Below are 19799 nucleotides of genomic sequence, written 5' to 3'. Positions count from 1 at the left end.
CCAGCCTGTTGGCTGTGGGAAAAGAGGTGCTGGGTCCACATGTGGCCAGCAGAGGGCGCTCTGCAGAGGCCACAGTTGTGATCTTTCCTCGGGTGATGCCCACAGGACGCGGACGGCTGTCCCATCGACATCAAAGTGATCCCCAACGGCGATGGCACCTTCCGCTGCTCCTATGTGCCCACCAAGCCCATTAAGCACACCATCATCATCTCCTGGGGAGGCGTAAACGTGCCCAAGAGCCCCTTCCGGGTGCGTCCTCCCAACCTGCCCCGTGCCCACTGCCAGGGGTCCCCGAGGGAGGGTGGACCCCTCACTGAAGCCCCTCGCTGTCCCTGGGCTCGGGCTGGAACTGAGGCTTGGGCTGGTGCCGCTGAGGCTGGCCAGTTGTGCTGGACAGAAAGATGAGCCTTGAGGAAGGGCGCCGTGCTGAGCTGCAACCTCCCCCCACCCCTGGCAGGTGAACGTGGGTGAGGGCAGCCACCCTGAGCGAGTGAAGGTGTACGGCCCTGGCGTGGAGAAGACGGGCCTCAAGGCCAACGAGCCCACCTACTTTACGGTGGACTGCAGCGAGGCGGGGCAAGGTGCGCCCAGGCAGAAGGGGTGGATTCGGTCAGGGTGTTGGGCAGTTGAGGGGGGTCTGAGCCCGACTCACAGCGGTGCCCGCCTCCCCGCAGGCGACGTGAGCATCGGCATCAAGTGCGCCCCCGGCGTGGTGGGCCCTGCAGAGGCTGACATCGACTTCGACATCATCAAGAATGACAACGACACCTTCACGGTCAAGTATACGCCCCCAGGGGCCGGACGCTACACCATCATGGTGCTGTTTGCCAACCAGGTACTCAAGCCCCTGGGTAGTCACAGCAGCCTGCACCTCTCAGCTCTAGAAGGCAGCTGGAGATGCTGTCACTGGGGGTAGGGAGGGGCGATTTCACAGACATGGTGGAGCCTTTCCCGTGTGAGGCAGGGTGCCGAAGAGAAAGCAAAGGGAGCTCTTTTGGGGGCTGCTCCTGTCCCTGCTGGGTCCCCTGGGGGCATCCTGAGCCAGCACCTAGCCCAGAGCAGGGGTGTGGGCCTCCCCTGAGAGCCCTGACTGAGCCTCTTCCACATCCAGGAGATCCCCGCCAGCCCCTTCCACATCAAGGTGGACCCATCCCATGATGCCAGCAAGGTCAAGGCCGAGGGCCCTGGGCTGAATCGCACAGGTGGGTGTCTGACCAGGGGCTGGGGCTGACTCGAGGTTGGGGTTAGGTGGCTGCCAGGCCCTTGCCACATCTCTGGGTGGCTCCCCAGGTGTGGAAGTTGGGAAGCCCACACACTTCACGGTGCTGACCAAGGGAGCCGGCAAGGCCAAGCTGGACGTGCAGTTTGCGGGGACGGCCAAGGGCGAGGTTGTGCGGGACTTTGAGATCATTGACAACCATGACTACTCCTACACCGTCAAGTACACCGCTGTCCAGCAGGTGCGCTCTGCCCTCCCACACCCCTGCCCGGCCAGGCTGCCAGAGCCCTGGGTTTCCCTCCTCCAGTCCCATGGGTCCAGTTCTGGCTCCTCCATGCCTTCCCTGCCTCCTGCCATCACTCTCTCGGTGGATCTGAGCTTCAGATTCACCATCGGGATGCTGCAGAAACGTGCCTTACCCCGTTCTGACCTACCATTGTACCCAACAGGGCAACATGGCTGTGACAGTGACTTACGGTGGGGACCCTGTCCCCAAGAGCCCCTTTGTGGTGAATGTGGCACCCCCGCTGGACCTCAGCAAAATAAAAGTTCAGGGCCTCAACAGCAGTAAGTGGGGCAAGAGCCACCCTGGGAATGAGGGGTGTTTGGGCGGGGTAGACCAGTTTCCTCATGGTGTCGCTTGCCCTCCATGCAGAGGTGGCCGTAGGACAGGAACAAGCCTTCTCTGTGAACACGCGAGGGGCTGGCGGTCAGGGCCAGCTGGACGTGCGGATGACTTCACCCTCTCGCCGGCCCATCCCCTGCAAGCTGGAGCCGTGCGGGGGCACGGAAGCCCAGGCTGTGCGCTACATGCCCCCCGAGGAGGGGCCCTACAAGGTGGACATCACCTACGACGGCCACCCAGTGCCTGGCAGCCCCTTTGCTGTGGAGGGCGTCCTGCCCCCTGATCCCTCCAAGGTGAGGAGACAGGAGCTGGTTGGGGCTGGGAGTTGGGGACTTGCTGGGAAGATGGACGAGTCACAGGGGCAGAGGCCAGAGGGACTTGTGTGCCTGGAGTGGGCACAGCCAAGGACATGGGGCCAAGGCCAGCCCCACCCGACACCCTGCCTTGAAGACAACTTAGCTATTAAGAGCCTGGTCTTGGAGTCAGACCTGGGCTAGAATCCCAGGTCCACTAACTGGGATAGATTGCTTCATCTCTCTGCCTCCATGTCATCACCTGGAATTGTTATAAGCACTCAGGTCGCAGTAGCAGCCACAGTTGGAGGTGATGAGTTGGGGGGGCCCTGGCTGGGATGGGGAGGCCAGGTGCAGAGAACCCACATACCTGACTCTCCTCCTAGGTTTGTGCTTATGGCCCTGGTCTCAAGGGCGGACTGGTCGGCACCCCCGCACCATTCTCCATCGATACCAAGGGGGCTGGCACGGGTGGCCTGGGGCTGACTGTGGAGGGCCCCTGCGAGGCCAAGATTGAGTGCCAGGACAATGGTGATGGCTCCTGTGCTGTCAGCTACCTGCCCACGGAGCCGGGCGAGTACACCATCAACATCCTGTTTGCCGAAGCCCACATCCCTGGCTCGCCCTTCAAAGCCACCATCCGGCCCGTGTTTGACCCGAGCAAGGTGCGGGCCAGCGGGCCGGGCCTGGAGCGTGGCAAGGCCGGGGAGGCAGCCACCTTCACTGTGGACTGCTCAGAGGCAGGCGAGGCGGAGCTGACCATTGAGATCCTGTCAGACGCCGGTGTCAAGGCCGAGGTGCTGATCCACAACAACGCGGATGGCACCTACCACATCACCTACAGCCCCGCCTTCCCCGGCACCTACACCATCACCATCAAGTATGGCGGGCATCCTGTGCCCAAATTCCCCACCCGCGTCCACGTGCAGCCCGCGGTCGATACCAGTGGTGTCAAGGTCTCAGGGCCTGGTGTTGAGCCGCACGGTGAGTGGACAGGAGTTGCTGGGCAAGGTCAAGTGGCAGGTCCAGGGGCCGGGTAGTTGGTGGGAGGGAGGGAAGCAGAGCTGAGGGCCAGGAGAGCAACCTGGGGTGAAGGGAGGGCTCTCAGGCAGCCCCAGAATCCTTCCTGGTGCAGAAACCCCAGAGAAGGACTGCACAGGAAGACCAGGGGGTGGAGATTGGCCTCTGCTCTTGTGGCAAAACTGCACGTGCCTCTGGGTGTTTTTCTGGAGAGATTCCTTCTTTCATCTGCTTAAGGGGTACCCTGATCCAAAAAGCTGAAACTCTGCTCTGGCGGAGCCAGGGGGAAAGCTTTAGGGTAGAGGGTGACAAGAGTCAGGAGACAGTAAGTGAGAATGGGTCATCTGCGAGGGGTCAGACCCTGGCTAGGCATGGGGCACAGCGGAGGGATGCAAGACCCAGGCCCACAGCCTGGTGGGTGACTCATGTCAACAGAGAATGTTGCTATGTGGAGAAGGGAGTAAAGGCAGAGGCTGGAGTTCACGGGGGTGCCAGGGAGGGTGGGGGGCCAAGGTTCTGATTGGAGGAGCAGCCTGGGAGTTGGGGAGGAGAAGAGGAGGGGAAGCATCTGTGTGAAGGCTGCCCCCACCCCTGCTGAGTTCACCTTTCCTGGGCTTCAGGTGTCCTGCGGGAGGTGACCACTGAGTTCACTGTGGATGCAAGATCCCTGACAGCCACGGGCGGCAACCACGTGACGGCTCGCGTGCTCAACCCCTCGGGCGCCAAGACAGACACCTACGTGACAGACAATGGGGATGGCACCTACCGGGTGCAGTACACCGCCTATGAAGAGGGTGAGGGCTGGGCGAGTGGGCAGGACCGGGATGTGATGACAGCGCCCTTGGGGCAGGAGGGTGGTGGGGGTGCACACTCCCTGACAGACGCCCTGTGGCCGGCTTCCAGGCGTGCATTTGGTGGAGGTCCTGTATGATGAGGTCGCTGTGCCCAAGAGCCCTTTCCGAGTGGGCGTAACTGAGGGCTGTGATCCCACCCGTGTCAGGGCCTTCGGGCCAGGCCTGGAGGGTGGCTTGGTCAACAAGGCCAACCGCTTCACCGTGGAGACCAGGTACCCTCCCCCTTTGCTAGCCTGAGCCTGTGGCCACCCTTTCCCAGCCCCTCGCCCTCCTTGCTCATCCCTCTGCCTGTGCCTCAGCCCCACCCCATCCTCCCTTAGGGGTGAGGCAGGAGCAGATCTCCTCCAGCGGCTCGTTTCTCCTCCTCTGGGCCCCCATCAGCCTGCTGTCTTTCCTCCCTATCCCCCATTCCGCTACTCCCCCATCCTCACTCACTGGTCTTACAAAGCTGATGGGGGGTGTCATCTTGCAGGGGAGCCGGCACTGGGGGCCTTGGCCTAGCCATTGAGGGCCCCTCGGAAGCCAAGATGTCCTGCAAGGACAACAAGGATGGTAGCTGCACCGTGGAGTATATCCCCTTCACCCCTGGAGACTATGACGTCAACATCACCTTCGGGGGGAGGCCCATCCCAGGTGTGCAGAGAGTGGTGGGGGTCTCAGGAAAGACAAGGGAGGGTGCGGGATGCTCGCTCCATGAGGGGGAAACTGGAAGGAAGCTGGGTGAGAATGTTCAGACAGAGGACAGCCTAGAGCGGGTCAGGGTGGAGCCCAGCCAGAGGGAGGACGTGGAGGAGGCAGACAGGCAGTGGGGGTGGATACGACAGCCCCTCCAGATCAATGCCAGGAACCCACTCTGGCCTCCTAGCTCCTTGCTCGGAGTGCGAGACCTTGGCTGTGCAGGTCCACCGCTCACTGTGTGTCCAGAAACTCAGACGCAGCCCAGGCTCCTCTTGCCGGCTCAGGCCAGCCTTGGGCCTTTTTGCTCGTATTGTCTGCAGAGAACTCCCCTGCCTTCTGCGGGCTCAGCTACAGGTCATGTCTTCAAATATTGCATGACTTGGGACTGCTGAAATTGGAAACTTTTTCCCTTACCTAATTTCCCATCTTTTTATTATTTCAGCCACAGTGTCAGAAATACATTTCATTTTTAAAAAAAACTTTTATGGCTGGGCGCAATGGCTCATGCCTGTAATCCCAACACTTTGGGAGGGCAAGGTGGGTAGATCACCTCAGATCAGGAGTTCGAGACCAGCCTGACCAACATGGAGAAACCCTGTCTCTACTAAAAATACAAAATTAGCTGGATGTTGTGGCGGGCGCCTGTAATCCCAGCTACTGGTGAGGTGAGGCAAGAGAACTGCTTGAACCCGGTGGCGGAGGTTGCGGTGAGCTGAGATCTTGCCATTGCACTCCAGCCTGGGCAACAAGAGCAAAACTCCATCTCAGAAAAAAAAAATTTATTTCCACATTTTTAGGAAGGCCTTATCTTCCAGGCCTGGGACCCACATGAGTGAGGATTGCCCGGCCTCAGTCTGCAGCCAAGTTCGTTTATTCTTGTGTGCGTTTTCTTAGCAAGTTCCTAGGTGTGTTCCTATGTTGGTCTGACATCCCTGTGGGCATTTCAAAGGCAGGAAGGCCTCCTCCTCTGTGGCTCTTCAGCATCAGGGAGACCCTCCCAGGTGGTGGGCAGGAGCTGATGTCCTTCTCCTCACAGGGAGCCCGTTCCGGGTGCCGGTGAAGGATGTGGTGGACCCCGGGAAAGTGAAGTGCTCAGGCCCAGGGCTGGGGGCCGGTGTCAGGGCCCGGGTACCCCAGACCTTCACCGTGGACTGCAGTCAGGCTGGCCGGGCACCCCTGCAGGTGGCTGTGCTGGGTCCCACAGGTATAGAATGGCGGGGCAGGGAGGAGGGAGGTGAGGGGGGTGCCCGGAGGCTCTGCTGACCCTGCACCTTTGTCCAGGTGTGGCCGAGCCTGTGGAGGTGCGGGACAATGGAGATGGCACCCACACTGTCCACTACACCCCAGCCACAGATGGGCCCTATACGGTAGCCGTCAAATATGCTGACCAGGAGGTGCCACGCAGGTGAGGACCAGTGCTGTGCTCCCGTGCTGCGGCTGAGTTCTGAGGTGCTCCTGCTGGGGCAGCACTGCAGAGTCACTGCTGGGGGCCCCTGGGAGAGCCCCTCCTGCTGTCAGCCTCATGCAGTCTCCCTGCCCCATCTAGCTCTTCCCCAGGGCTCTGCCCTGAGGCTGTCTTGCCCCAGGAGCTTTTACAGCAAAACTAGCACCTTAGGAAATGTGCAGGAGGCCTGGGCCAGGGCCTCCCCCCAGGCCCTCCCATAGCACCTTCCTGGGGAATGGAGAAGTGCCCTGTCTCTGTCACAGGAGTCCCAGAGTGGCCCTGCCCCCAGACTCAGAATATAATCAGCTTCTGGGAACTGGTCCCTCCTCCCTGGTCCATAGTCCTCTATGGGGAGGACTCTGGCTCAAGATGAAACCACCCCCTACCCTGTCCATAGCCCCCATCAACTGTCTATTCCTTCTGCTCCTCAAGCCCCTTCAAGATCAAAGTCCTTCCAGCTCACGATGCCAGCAAGGTGCGGGCCAGTGGCCCCGGCCTCAACGCCTCTGGCATCCCTGCCAGCCTGCCGGTGGAGTTCACCATCGACGCACGGGATGCAGGCGAGGGGTTGCTCACCGTCCAGATCCTGGTGAGTCTCTGCACAGCCCACCCCCCAAGTCATGCTCCAGGCACAGGCCGGCCTTGACCTCTGCTTCTCCCGCAGGACCCCGAGGGTAAGCCCAAGAAGGCCAACATCCGGGACAACGGGGATGGCACATACACCGTGTCCTACCTGCCAGACATGAGCGGCCGGTACACCATCACCATCAAATATGGAGGCGATGAGATCCCCTACTCGCCCTTCCGCATCCATGCTCTGCCCACTGGGGATGCCAGCAAGTGCCTCGTCACAGGTAGGTGCCCACCCACTCCCCGTGCCCTGCTCACCACCCAGCCCCTCGAAGCCCCTCCAGAGCCCTGGCCTGGTCCCCAGGGGTCTGCTGGTGAGAGGACACACACGTCCCAGCCCTGGCCCTGCCCTCCCCCACACGATGCCCCAGCCCACACTGAGCACGGCCTGGCCTCACACTCTTCTCTCTTTCCAGTGTCCATTGGAGGCCATGGCCTGGGTGAGTGCCCTTTCTCTCCTCTTCTTGCTGTGGGCCAGGGTGGTTGGTAGTTAGGGGTGGGCAGCCAGGAACAGAGAGGGCTGCCTCCAGACCTCCAGCCTTCTGAGCAGGATTTCCCACATGGCAGGTGCCTGCCTGGGCCCCCGAATCCAGATTGGGCAGGAGACGGTGATCACAGTGGATGCCAAGGCAGCCGGTGAGGGGAAAGTGACATGCACGGTGTCCACACCGGATGGGGCAGAGCTCGATGTGGACGTGGTTGAGAACCATGACGGTACCTTTGACATCTACTACACAGCGCCCGAGCCGGGCAAGTACGTCATCACCATCCGCTTCGGGGGCGAGCACATCCCCAACAGCCCCTTCCACGTGCTGGTAAGCTCCAAAGCCACCGCAAAAGACTAGCTGGCTGGGGTCGGTGGTGGGGATAGGGGACTGGCCCTTTTAGCAGCAGCAGGGATCCCAGATAACTGTCCCCAAGGAATCCCACTTCTTTGAGGGCTCCTGGGGCCAGAGGGCTCCAGGATGGAGCCTTAGCTTTCCCCACAGCTCCCCCGAAGTGGGAGGAGAACAGGGCCCTACCCCCTGCCGGAACCCGCTGCGTGCTCCACCATCCCCAGCTCCAGCTCCCCAGAGGCTGCCCCGCAGGAGGACGAAGCCCTCCAAGAGGCGAGAACCCAAGACATCACCCAGCATTTCAGATTCCTGGGCCATTCTCTGAGTCAGCCCCTGGGCCTGTGAGCCTGCCACACCCTGTGCCCCCTTGCCTTGCCTCCCCAGGCGTGTGACCCCCTGCCGCACGAGGAGGAGCCCTCTGAAGTGCCGCAGCTGCGCCAGCCCTGCGCTCCTCCCCACCAGCCCTACGCTTCTCCCAGGCCTGGCGCCCGCCCCACACATTGGGTACTGCGCCTTCCGCCGGGCAACGTCCTCCTTCTCCTCCTCCCCTTCCTTCATTTCTTGTCTCTAATCTTCTGTAGCCAGGGCCGAAGTGTGGTCTGGGGGCCTCTTAGGGAACAAGCAGGACTCAGGCTGGGCAGATGGAGCCCCGCTTTTGGGCACAGCACTCCTTCTCTTGCAGCTGACGCACCTCTCTTGCCATGCTGGTTTCACCATTAACTACCTTGTTCTTTCCTCACTCTCCAACTTCAGTCACGGCACGGGCCAAGCTCCCGGGCCTTCCCCAGTCACTGACTGTTCCCTCTAACCTGCCGCAGGCCACAGAGGAGCCAGTGGTGCCCGCAGAGCCAATGGAGTCCATGCTGAGGCCCTTCAACCTGGTCATCCCCTTCACAGTGCAGAAAGGGGAGCTCACAGGTACCGCCCTGCGGCCCCCAGGCATGCCCTGTGTCTTAGAGATGAAAACTGAGGCCCAAAGAGAGGAAGTAAGCTCTACCCAGGGCCACACAGCAGGTTGAGCCGAGCCAGAACTCGGGTGCAAACCATCTGTCCCCCAGTTCAGGGCTCAGGCCACTGCCACAGGCTGTCTCCTGGTGCCTGGCCTCCCGGGTGGCAGCAGAAGCACTCAGGAGCAGGCTTGGGACAGCAGGGAGGTTGCAGTGGGGGAAACCAGGGTCCCCATGTAACTGCATCTCCCTGCAGGGGAGGTGCGGATGCCCTCCGGGAAGACGGCACGGCCCAACATTACTGACAACAAGGATGGCACCATCACAGTGAGGTACGCGCCCACAGAGAAAGGCCTGCACCAGATGGGGATCAAGTATGACGGCAACCACATCCCCGGTGAGTTGGGGGCTGGGCTGGGGCTTGGGTGAGAGGAGCTGGCAGCAGCTTCATTCCTGCCTTCCTTCTTTCAACAAATATTTATTGAGCACCCGATGTGTGCAGACACCAGGCGAGGCCCCAGGGAGGCTCATACCCTGGTGGGAGGCAGACCTCCACCAGCCGGTTCCCTACGGCAGAGATGGAGGGGGTTGGCAGGGAGGCTGCTGGAAGGTGCTGGGGCCGAAGTGGGCTCAGACAATCCCTGAGGCTGACTCGGCCCCCTTTTTCTCTCTACCCCCAGGGAGCCCCTTGCAGTTCTACGTGGACGCCATCAACAGCCGCCATGTCAGTGCCTATGGGCCAGGCCTGAGCCACGGCATGGTCAACAAGCCAGCCACCTTCACCATTGTCACCAAAGATGCTGGAGAAGGTGAGGGAGCGGCAGGTGGGGGGCTGAGGTGGAGACTCACCAGGGGCAGGGGCGAGGGCAGGAACTCTGATCTTGGCCCCACCTCCACCTACAGGGGGTCTGTCGCTGGCCGTGGAGGGCCCATCCAAGGCAGAGATCACCTGTAAGGACAACAAGGATGGCACCTGCACCGTGTCCTACCTGCCGACCGCACCTGGGGACTACAGCATCATCGTGCGCTTCGATGACAAGCACATCCCGGGGAGCCCCTTCACAGCTAAGATCACAGGTGAGGCGGATGAATAGGCACGTGCAGCCCACGAGACACACACACCCCGCATACAGTGCACACACCCCACATACAGGGCGCACACCCCGCATACAGTGCACACACCCCGCATACAGTGCACACACCCCACATACAGGGCGCACACTCCGCATACAGTGCACACACTCTGCATACAGGGCGCACACCCCGCATACAGTGCACACACCCCACATACAGTGCACACCCCCCGCATACAGTGCACACACCCCGCATACAGTGCACACACCCCACATACAGGGCGCACACACCCCGCATACAGTGCACACACCCCGCATACAGTGCACACACCCCACATAAAGGGCGCACACCCCACATACAGTGCACACACCCCACATACAGTGCACACACCCCGCATACAGGGCGCACACCCCGCATACAGTGCACACACCCCGCATACAGTGCACACACCCCGCATACAGGGTGCACACCCCGCATACAGTGCACACCCCCCACATAAAGGGCGCACACCCGGCATACAGTGCACACCCCCCACATAAAGGGCGCACACCCGGCATACAGTGCACACACCCCGCATACAGTGCACACACACCACATACAGGGCGCACACCCCGCATACAGTGCACACACCCCACATACAGGGCACACACCCCGCATACAGTGCGCACACCCCGCATACAGGGCGCACACCCCGCATACAGTGCGCACACCCCGCATACAGGGCGCACACCCCGCATACAGTGCACACACCCCTCATACAGTGCACACACCCCACATACAGTGCACACACCCCACATACAGGGCGCACACCCCGCATACAGGGCACACACACCCCGCATACAGTGCACACACTCCGCATACAGGGTGCACACCCCGCATACAGTGCGCACACCCCGCATACAGTGCACACCCCCCGCATACAGTGCACACACCCAGCATACAGTGCACACCCCCACATACAGGGCGCACACCCCGCATACAGTGCACACCCCCCACATACAGGGCGCACACCCCGCATACAGTGCACACACCCCGCATACAGGGCGCACACCCCGCATACAGGGTGCTTGCACACACCCCGCATACAGTGCACACACCCTGCATACAGTGCATGGATGGGATGTGCAAGCCCAGCCCCTTCAAGTCACCTGTGACATTAAGGCAGAGACCCTTCGAGGTGTGAGGGGTCATATTTTGATAAATGTAGAAACACTGTATTCTCCATGGCAGCTAAGAAGCAGTCAGCCACTCATTATGCCTGAAAACACATTGCCTCGTTTAGTCTTTGAAGTCACTCTTGAGAAGTTAGGGCATGGATAATCCTTTTAGTCTTGCTCTTTCACCCAGGCTGGAGTGCAGTGGCGCGATCTCGGCTCACTACAACCTCTGCCTCCCGGGTTCAAGTGATTCTCCTGCCTCAGCCTCCTGAGTATGTGGGATTACAGGCGCTCGCCACCACGCCCAGCTAATTTTTGTATTTTTAGTAGAGACGGGATTTCATCATGTTGGTCAGGCTGGTCTCAAACTCCTAACCTCGTGATCCGCCCACCTTGGCTTCCCAGAGTGCTGGGATTACAAGTGTGAGCCCCCAAGCCAGGCCGGATAATCCTTTCGATAGATGAGGAACCCCATTCCAGAGAGGCCAAGCAACGTGATTACAGCCACACAGCGAGGAAGGGGTCTGTGTGGTCCCGTCTAGTGTTTTGTTATCACGAACACCATGTGACTCAGGGTTAAAATGCAGGAGGCTTCCTTTAGGGATTTAGCCCACAAAGGACTGAGGCAGCCACAGTGGAACTGGGGTACAGGCCCCTTTTAGCCTCTAGCAGCTCACGTGAGTGCGGATTGCACTTTTCAGGCCTTGGCCTCCATGTGGCTGGGAGTGGTCCCCATGTCTGTTGAGTCCAGCAGCGCCTGCCCAGGAGGGTTCCTGAGCCCTGTGAGGGCAGGGCCTGCCTGGAGTCACATCAGCCTGATGCCCCAACTCCCCTACCAGGCGATGACTCCATGAGGACCTCACAGCTGAACGTGGGCACCTCCACGGATGTGTCGCTGAAGATCACCGAGAGTGATCTGAGCCAGCTGACCGCCAGCATCCGCGCCCCCTCGGGCAACGAGGAGCCCTGCCTGCTGAAGCGCCTGCCCAACCGGCACATTGGTGAGCGAGGGGCCTTGCGGGATGTCAGGGGTGGAGGCCCACGGGATGCTCTGCCTGACACCCGCTTTCCACAGGGATCTCCTTCACCCCCAAGGAGGTCGGAGAGCACGTGGTGAGCGTGCGCAAGAGTGGCAAGCATGTCACCAACAGTCCCTTCAAGATCCTGGTGGGGCCGTCTGAGATCGGGGACGCCAGCAAGGTGCGGGTCTGGGGCAAGGGACTTTCCGAGGGCCACACGTTCCAGGTGGCAGAGTTCATCGTGGACACTCGCAATGCAGGTACCTCCTGCCCCCAAGACCTCCATTCCAGTGGGTGCCTTTTGAAGGCACTTGTTCTTCTGTCCTGCCCAGTACCCCCTTGGCCACACTCTCCTCCCCAAAACTTCCTGGCCAGTCTGTGTCGAGATTTGAATTCTGGGGCCCATTGGGGGAAAGTGAATGGCTCCAGATTAGTTCTCTCACTATTTTTTTTGAGATAGACTGTCACTCTGTCGCTTAGGCTGGACAGATGGCTGCAGTGGTGCCATCTCAGCTCACTGCAGCCTCCGCCTCCCAGGTTCAAGTGATTCTTCAGCCTCAGCCTCCCAAGTAGCTGGGACTACAGGTGCATGCCACCATGCCCAGCTAATTTTTGTATTTTTAGTAGAGACAGGGTTTCACCATATTGGCCAGACTGGTCTCGAACTCCTGACCTCATGATCCGCCCACCTTGGCCTCCCTAAGTGCTGGGATTACAGGTGTGAGCCATGGCACCTGACCAAGTTTTCTCACGTTTAAGAGAAACTTCAGCTGTCCTGAGTTTCTGTCTCTCCCTTGCTCACTGGAACTCAAGAGGCTTACCTTAGGGAATTTTCCAGACCGCCTGTCCCACGGTGCCCCCATCTCCTCCCACTGAGCCATTTTTGTTAGTGGTCACTACCCACATCAGGGGACCATTCTGGGTGGAGCCTCCATTCTGGGGAGAGCATTGTGGCTGGGCCAGCCTAGGACTGAGGGAGACATGTTCCTGGCCTTCCCCCAGGTTATGGCGGCTTGGGGCTGAGTATTGAAGGCCCCAGCAAGGTGGACATCAACTGTGAGGACATGGAGGATGGGACATGCAAAGTCACCTACTGCCCCACCGAGCCCGGCACCTACATCATCAACATCAAGTTTGCTGACAAGCACGTGCCTGGTAAGGCTCTGGGCAGAGGTTGGATGTCAAGATACAGGGAAGCCGGGAGGCCGGGGTCTGAGGTTCCTGACCCACCCTCTTTCTCCCGCTACAGGAAGCCCCTTCACTGTGAAGGTGACCGGCGAGGGCCGCATGAAGGAGAGCATCACCAGGCGTAGACAGGCGCCTTCCATCGCCACCATTGGCAGCACCTGTGACCTCAACCTCAAGATCCCAGGTAGAAGCCTGGAGGAGTCTGGGTGGGCGGGTGGTGGGAGAGGGCTGGCCCAGGCCAGAGCCCACCTGTTGGGTCTCCACCCTGCTTCCTCACCCCTCGCTTCCCTCCCTCACCCTGGCTCCTTTGCCCACACAGGGAACTGGTTCCAGATGGTGTCTGCCCAGGAGCGCCTGACGCGCACCTTCACACGCAGCAGCCACACCTACACCCGCACGGAGCGCACGGAGATCAGCAAGACGCGGGGCGGGGAGACGAAGCGGGAGGTGCGGGTGGAAGAGTCCACCCAGGTCGGCGGGGACCCCTTCCCCGCTGTGTTTGGGGACTTCCTGGGCCGGGAGCGCCTAGGCTCCTTCGGCAGCATCACCCGGCAGCAGGAGGGTGAGCACTGTGCGCTGGGCTGGCGGGATGGGAGGGTGCTGCCGGCCAGGCCTGATGCTGGCAGACTGGCCCCAAAGACCAGGGCTGGTCTAGCAGAGGAGGAGGTTTAACTGACAGGGTAGGGAAGGGCCAGGGCTTGAAAGAATCTCTGTGTCGCCCTGACATTCCCCAAACCCTCCAGGTGAGGCCAGCTCTCAGGACATGACTGCACAGGTGACCAGCCCATCAGGCAAGATGGAAGCTGCGGAGATCGTTGAGGGCGAGGACAGCGCCTACAGCGTGCGCTTTGTGCCCCAGGAGATGGGGCCCCACACGGTAGCTGTCAAGTACCGTGGCCAGCACGTGCCCGGCAGCCCCTTTCAATTCACTGTGGGGCCGCTGGGTGAAGGTGGTGCTCACAAGGTGCGGGCCGGAGGCACAGGGCTGGAACGAGGTGTGGCCGGAGTGCCAGGTAAGGGGCAGGTGGCCAGGATTGGGGACGAAGTCAGAGCAGCCAGTGTGAGGGGCGATGGTGCTGAAGAGTTCCCTACCTTCCCTGTCCTCAGCCGAGTTCAGCATCTGGACCCGGGAGGCCGGCGCTGGGGGCCTGTCCATTGCCGTGGAGGGTCCTAGCAAGGCAGAGATTGCATTTGAGGATCGCAAAGATGGCTCCTGCGGCGTCTCCTATGTCGTCCAGGAACCAGGTAGGCATCCACGCTGGCAGTGGGGGCTGGGCCTGCCTGACCTTCCAGACTGGGTTTCTGCTCACTGGCCAGGCAGAAGATGCCTGTGGCCACAGAACTCCCCTACCCAGGGTCCCTGCTCTTCCTCTGCCCTGTCTCCCTCCACCCGACACCCTCAGAAACGTGTGTCTATCTCCAGGGCTGAACGCTGACCACTGAGCCTGTCCTGGGATAAGGCTGGGGTGGGGAGGCTCCTGCCCCACCGACCTCCATCCTGGGCCTGTGCTGACTGGTTCTTTCCCCAGGTGACTATGAAGTCTCCATCAAGTTCAACGATGAGCACATCCCAGACAGCCCCTTTGTGGTGCCCGTGGCCTCCCTCTCGGATGACGCTCGCCGTCTCACTGTCACCAGCCTCCAGGTTTGTGCCCAGGATGGGGGTGGAGAGTTTCTGCTACCTGATAGATGGGCAGGAGTTGAGGACAACAGGTCCATGGGGCCAGGGTTTTAGCAGTGACTTTGGAAGGGCCAGTTAGAGGTCCCTTCTCGGAAGGCACAAGGCAGGACCCTTGGGGATGGTGGGCTCCGTCCCTGTGGGCTCACCCCTGCACTTGGGCATGCAAGGCCTCATTCTGCCTTTCTCAAGGTGTGTCTGCCTGTCCTACTGCCACCTGCCATTTCTTTTTACAGTGTTCCACCTTCTTCTGTTCTAAGAGTGCTAGATGCTAACATTTATGAGAATGAGAGTATAAAATCTATATAAACTAAGAGTAAACCAGTTTGCAGAGAGGGTGTGAGAGACTCCTCTAAATCCAATGCCTATGGCCTGCAGAGCCTGGGCTGCGTCCTCTCCGGGCCCCTGGGGGCCTGGCTTGCTTTCTCTTGCTGCTGACTTGTAGAGAGGTAGTGTCTTCCTTTCATTCTGTCCTAGGGGACATGTGAAAGGGAGGCAGGCTCTCAGCAAGTCACACTGACACGTGCAAACCAGGGGCCAGGTGTCCAGGGGACACACTGTAAAGGAGATTCTGCATAGGGGGCACAGAACAGGCCTCACCCCAGCTCCTTCTCTTGCACCCCTCCCAGCTGCCCCTCAGGTGGTCACATTAGCCCGTCCAGAGCCCTTGTGCATCTCTTCCCACTCCTGAACCTGGCTCCCCCATGCAGGCTCCAGTTCCCTCCCCCAGAGCCCTTCTAGGCTACTTCTGGTCCTCCCTGGTAGTCTACTTTCTCCAGGAAGCTCTCCCAGGCGAGTCCAGCCAAACTCAACTTCCTACATCAGAGCTCTCCAGCACCCCAAGCCCACACAAACAATCAGGCACTGGCCCTCCGCCCTCAGGCTGCTTCACACAGAGTGGGGCCCTTCATTCCTCTGCCAGGACAGGGCACATCATCTCTCATCTCCCACATGCCAAGCACAGCTAGGATAGCAGGAGCATGCATAGGGTTGCATACCAGACCCTGGTTCCTCCTGCTCCCAGGCTGGACTGGCAGGAAGGGGCCAGGTTGGATGTGGGGTGGTGGTAGCCTCTGGACTTAGCTTATAGTGAGCATGGTGTGGGGCTGCAGAAAAGACTGCTCCAGCCCCGGTCTCCCAGGAGTCTGAGCATCCTCCATGGCCTTTGCAGGAGACGGGGCTCAAGGTGAACCAGCCAGCATCCTTTGCAGTGCAGCTGAACGGCGCCCGAGGCGTGATTGATGCCCGGGTGCATACACCCTCGGGGGCCGTGGAGGAGTGCTATGTCTCTGAGCTGGACAGTGGTGAGCTGCCCCTGCCCATGCCCACCCCCTGACAGCTGGGGCCTTCCGGGAAGGGGGAGGGGAGGATGGAAGCTAAGCCACTAACCCTCTGTCCACAGACAAGCACACCATCCGCTTCATCCCCCACGAGAATGGCGTCCACTCCATCGATGTCAAGTTCAATGGTGCCCACATCCCTGGAAGTCCCTTCAAGATCCGTGTTGGGGAGCAGAGCCAGGCTGGGGACCCAGGCTTGGTGTCAGCCTATGGTCCTGGGCTCGAGGGAGGCACTACTGGTGAGTGCCAGGAGCTGGGGAATAGGGTGACTTCTGGGGGTGCTTGGCCACTAGTCTGGTGCTGCTTTGCTCCAGAGGCAGGGGTCCTGCTCCCTGAGCCAGGAGTCCCCACAGAGGCTGCCCAGGGAGCTGGGGCCCAGCCCCTCTTGGGCCACAAGCCCTTCCTGCCCTCAGCCTTGCTACCTCTGGCCCCTAGGTGTGTCATCAGAGTTCATCGTGAACACCCTGAACGCTGGCTCGGGGGCCTTGTCCGTCACCATTGATGGCCCCTCCAAGGTGCAGCTGGACTGTCGGGAGTGTCCTGAAGGCCACGTGGTCACTTACACTCCCATGGCCCCTGGCAACTACCTCATTGCCATCAAGTACGGTGGCCCCCAGCACATCGTGGGCAGCCCCTTCAAGGCCAAGGTCACAGGTGAGTGCTGGCTCGGGGGAGGTCCACCCAGCCTGCAGCCCAGCCCAGCCTGGAGGGCTTCGGTAGCCACGCACATCCAGGCCATAGTCTGCCCTAGACATCACGGTCAGTTACCAGGGATAGAGGTGGGCCTGGCTCTACACAGCACACATTCTGTGGAGCCTCGCGTGACCCTGTACATATCCCATTCTTCCTCCCATCTCGGCCCTCCCTCCTTCATCTCTGGCCTTCGCTGGCTCCTGAGGCTCTAGAGTCACTTTCTTCCCTCCTGGCTTCCCAAATTCCTCGGCTCCAGGAAGACACATATAGGATGTGTTGGGTGGGTGTTCCTTTGCAAAGTGACTCTTACCCTGTGACTTGGCCTGAGTTCCGGACAAAGCCTGCCAGGATGAGGGATGCAGCCCTCTGAGGCCCCCAGCCCTAGGGTGAAGCATGAATTGGACCACGCAGCTCCAGCCCTGGTAGGGAATGGGGCTGGGCTCCTAGAGTGGCCCTTGGAGGAATCTGGGGGAGCCCCAGATGCAGGCAGTGAGTCCCACTGGGTGGCAGCGCTGGCCGAGGGTCCCCCACCTGGGGAACACCAGGAAGCCCTTCTGACCAGGTTTGTGCCCCTCCACCCGCCCCGCAGGTCCGAGGCTGTCCGGAGGCCACAGCCTTCACGAAACATCCACGGTTCTGGTGGAGACTGTGACCAAGTCTTCCTCAAGCCGGGGCTCCAGCTACAGCTCCATCCCCAAGTTCTCCTCGGATGCCAGCAAGGTGGTGACTCGGGGGCCTGGGCTGTCCCAGGCTTTCGTGGGCCAGAAGAACTCCTTCACCGTGGACTGCAGCAAAGCAGGCAGGTGGAGGGGGAGGATGTCTTCTGGGGTGGGAGCAAGAAGCCATCTGGGAGCAGGGTGTGGGTCCCCGTCGGGGGCTCCCTGGTGTGAGCCCGGCCCTCTGCCTCCCTCTCCAGGCACCAACATGATGATGGTGGGCGTGCACGGGCCCAAGACCCCCTGTGAGGAGGTGTACGTGAAGCACATGGGGAACCGGGTGTACAACGTCACCTACACCGTCAAGGAGAAAGGGGACTACATCCTCATTGTCAAGTGGGGCGACGAAAGTGTCCCTGGAAGCCCCTTCAAAGTCAAGGTCCCTTGAATCCCAGAAGTGCCTCCCCAGCCTCGGCCCCAGCTTCGGCCGCCACCTCCAGCCAAACACACATCACACATACACACACACACACACACACACACACACACAAATGTACCACACCCAGACACACGCATAGAATCAGACACTACAAACACCTGCCTTGGGGGTGAAGGCACAGCCTCCCCCACCACCGTGCCCCGGGGGTTGGAGGGCCTTGTCTGTTTCAGGACAGTGTCCCTCCCTGGGAATGTGACATGAGGGCAGACTGGGGCCAGCCTCAGGGACAGAGGCTGGGGCACAAGTAGGCTGAAGCCCTGAGTTTTCTGGCAGGGCTGAGCAGTGGGGGAGCATTGTGTTGGGGGTGTCTGTGTGTGGGAGGTCAACCTCAAACTGCACTGCTGGCCAATCACCCTCCTGCCTCTGAGGACTTGGTCTGGTCTCTCTGGTGGCTAAAACCCCAGAGTTTTGAGGACTTGGAAAGGAAAATACAATCAGAGAAGAAAGACCCTGAAGCACCGCAGTGGCTTGGCACGGGGACTGGCCGAGCGGTGTGCACTCCGCCCAGGCCAGGCTTCCTGGGGGCCTGATTTCTCTCTCGCTGTCTCTTTTTTTAAAATGGTTGCACGTCTCTGCCCCATGGGGGGCCTTTTTTACACATTGCGAGGCCCAGCTTTGTAGGGGAACTTTTGCACATGTCACGCGGCTCAGCTGGGAGCCGCTTAGGTGGAAAACTCCAAATAAAGTGCGGCTGTCGCAGACGCTTGGCTGTTCTTTGCGGGCTGCCCTCTGGCCTGCCACACGAAAAACCCAGCCCTGGGGAGGCAGAGGCGACCTGGCTGTCCCCTGGAAGACTGACCCTGATCGAGGGGAAGATCCTGGGGCAGAAGTGAGGTCTGGGATGTTGGCAGATCGCTCGAAAGAAGCAGAAGCGGGGGCTCGTGGGAAGGGGTCCCAGCGGGAGGGTTTGTGGACAGTACAGGGTGTGGACACTGTTCTACAGTACTGCCCCAGGACCCCTGGGAGGCCAGTTTCAGTTCAGCCTGACCTCGAGGATGTTTTTCAAATTAAGACCTTAAAACTGAGCTCTGACTCAAACGGGAATATTCCTCAACCAGTAGGCAGGCAGAACCACGTGCAGACCCCGGCACCTTCCCTCCAGCTGGTTTCTGAATCAACTTGGCTATCCCGTGCCCAGCTCCACCACTGAGCTTGCACAGGGCCTCCCTCCTGAACTCCTGCACTAGCCCTGCCTGGCCAGCTCCCTCCAACCTCCCCTCCCTGCTGCAGCTTGAGGGGGGTGGTCACTTTAAAGAGAGTATGCCCCTCTCTGGTTTAGGGCCCTCTGTGGCTCCCTCCTGCTCCAGAGTAAAGTCTGTTCCTGACAAGGTCTCCAGGGTCCCCCAGGTTCAGACAGCAGCCTCTCCATCTGTATGAGTTGGGCAGCAAGCCCATTCCCCATTGTACCCTCCACCTCCAACCCCCCTTCACCACCTCTAGTTAACTGGGCACCCATGCTGTAATTTGGGCCCCTGCCTGGAAACACCCTTGCCTCCCCACCCTCTTCATCTTCCTGGCCAACAGGAAGTTTTCCTGGACCCCTCCCTGCCCCTCCTGGATCAGTGCCCCCAGCTCCCAAACCGCCCTGGGACACATCTCTAGCTGCATTTATGACCCTGAACTGTGCCCACATATCCAGGGCTCTCCCACCAGACTGAGCTCCCTGGCTCTGGGTGTGAATGAATAAGTGAATGTGTATGAATGAATAAGTAAATGAGCAGCTAAGTAGCTGTAGCAGGGCGAAGAAGACTCATTCAACTGATCCCATAACTCGACCCACCTGGGCATTTCAGCACACAGTGGTGGGCCTAGCAGAAAAACCCACAAGGCCCCAACTCCTAATCCCTGACCTCCCTACCTCTTCATTCAACAGCCTCTCTGCTTCCTCCCTCCTTCACACCCTCCCTCACACCCCTCCTCCCTCGCTGCTCTCCCTCCCCCTCACCCCT

At 60.3% G+C, this 19799-nt stretch overlaps 1 protein-coding gene across 2 annotated transcripts in view; it reads left to right on the top strand.

The window, feature by feature from the left end:
* Positions 1-18551, top strand: part of FLNC (filamin C) — a 30251-nt gene extending 11700 nt beyond the window's left edge. Inside the window, exons 14-48 of one of the 2 annotated variants that reach the window (XM_064373617.1) lie at positions 106-249; positions 458-581; positions 675-835; positions 1112-1202; positions 1291-1460; positions 1669-1786; positions 1875-2137; positions 2524-3121; positions 3778-3951; positions 4061-4223; positions 4484-4644; positions 5726-5893; positions 5971-6094; positions 6566-6722; positions 6798-6987; positions 7180-7203; positions 7331-7578; positions 7984-8103; positions 8418-8517; positions 8803-8943; positions 9227-9355; positions 9450-9623; positions 11617-11778; positions 11853-12056; positions 12799-12951; positions 13046-13168; positions 13304-13546; positions 13728-13997; positions 14092-14229; positions 14514-14629; positions 15834-15966; positions 16065-16241; positions 16438-16656; positions 17285-17494; positions 17612-18551. In XM_064373617.1, coding sequence (XP_064229687.1) covers positions 106-249; positions 458-581; positions 675-835; positions 1112-1202; positions 1291-1460; positions 1669-1786; positions 1875-2137; positions 2524-3121; positions 3778-3951; positions 4061-4223; positions 4484-4644; positions 5726-5893; positions 5971-6094; positions 6566-6722; positions 6798-6987; positions 7180-7203; positions 7331-7578; positions 7984-8103; positions 8418-8517; positions 8803-8943; positions 9227-9355; positions 9450-9623; positions 11617-11778; positions 11853-12056; positions 12799-12951; positions 13046-13168; positions 13304-13546; positions 13728-13997; positions 14092-14229; positions 14514-14629; positions 15834-15966; positions 16065-16241; positions 16438-16656; positions 17285-17494; positions 17612-17799 — 6078 coding nt within the window. In that variant the 3' untranslated portion in view covers positions 17800-18551. The remainder of the gene's footprint in view (positions 1-105; positions 250-457; positions 582-674; positions 836-1111; positions 1203-1290; positions 1461-1668; positions 1787-1874; positions 2138-2523; positions 3122-3777; positions 3952-4060; positions 4224-4483; positions 4645-5725; positions 5894-5970; positions 6095-6565; positions 6723-6797; positions 6988-7179; positions 7204-7330; positions 7579-7983; positions 8104-8417; positions 8518-8802; positions 8944-9226; positions 9356-9449; positions 9624-11616; positions 11779-11852; positions 12057-12798; positions 12952-13045; positions 13169-13303; positions 13547-13727; positions 13998-14091; positions 14230-14513; positions 14630-15833; positions 15967-16064; positions 16242-16437; positions 16657-17284; positions 17495-17611) is intronic. The other variant, XM_064373618.1, reaches the window with a different exon arrangement.
* Positions 18552-19799: the final 1248 nt, after the last annotated feature.

This window comes from Aotus nancymaae, unplaced genomic scaffold (assembly GCF_030222135.1).
Source record: "Aotus nancymaae isolate 86718 unplaced genomic scaffold, 86718_ANA_hifiasm-v0.15.2.pri h1tg000002l, whole genome shotgun sequence".
Taxonomy (NCBI): Eukaryota; Metazoa; Chordata; class Mammalia; order Primates; family Aotidae; genus Aotus; species Aotus nancymaae.
This window is presented reverse-complemented; position numbering and strand designations above follow the sequence as displayed.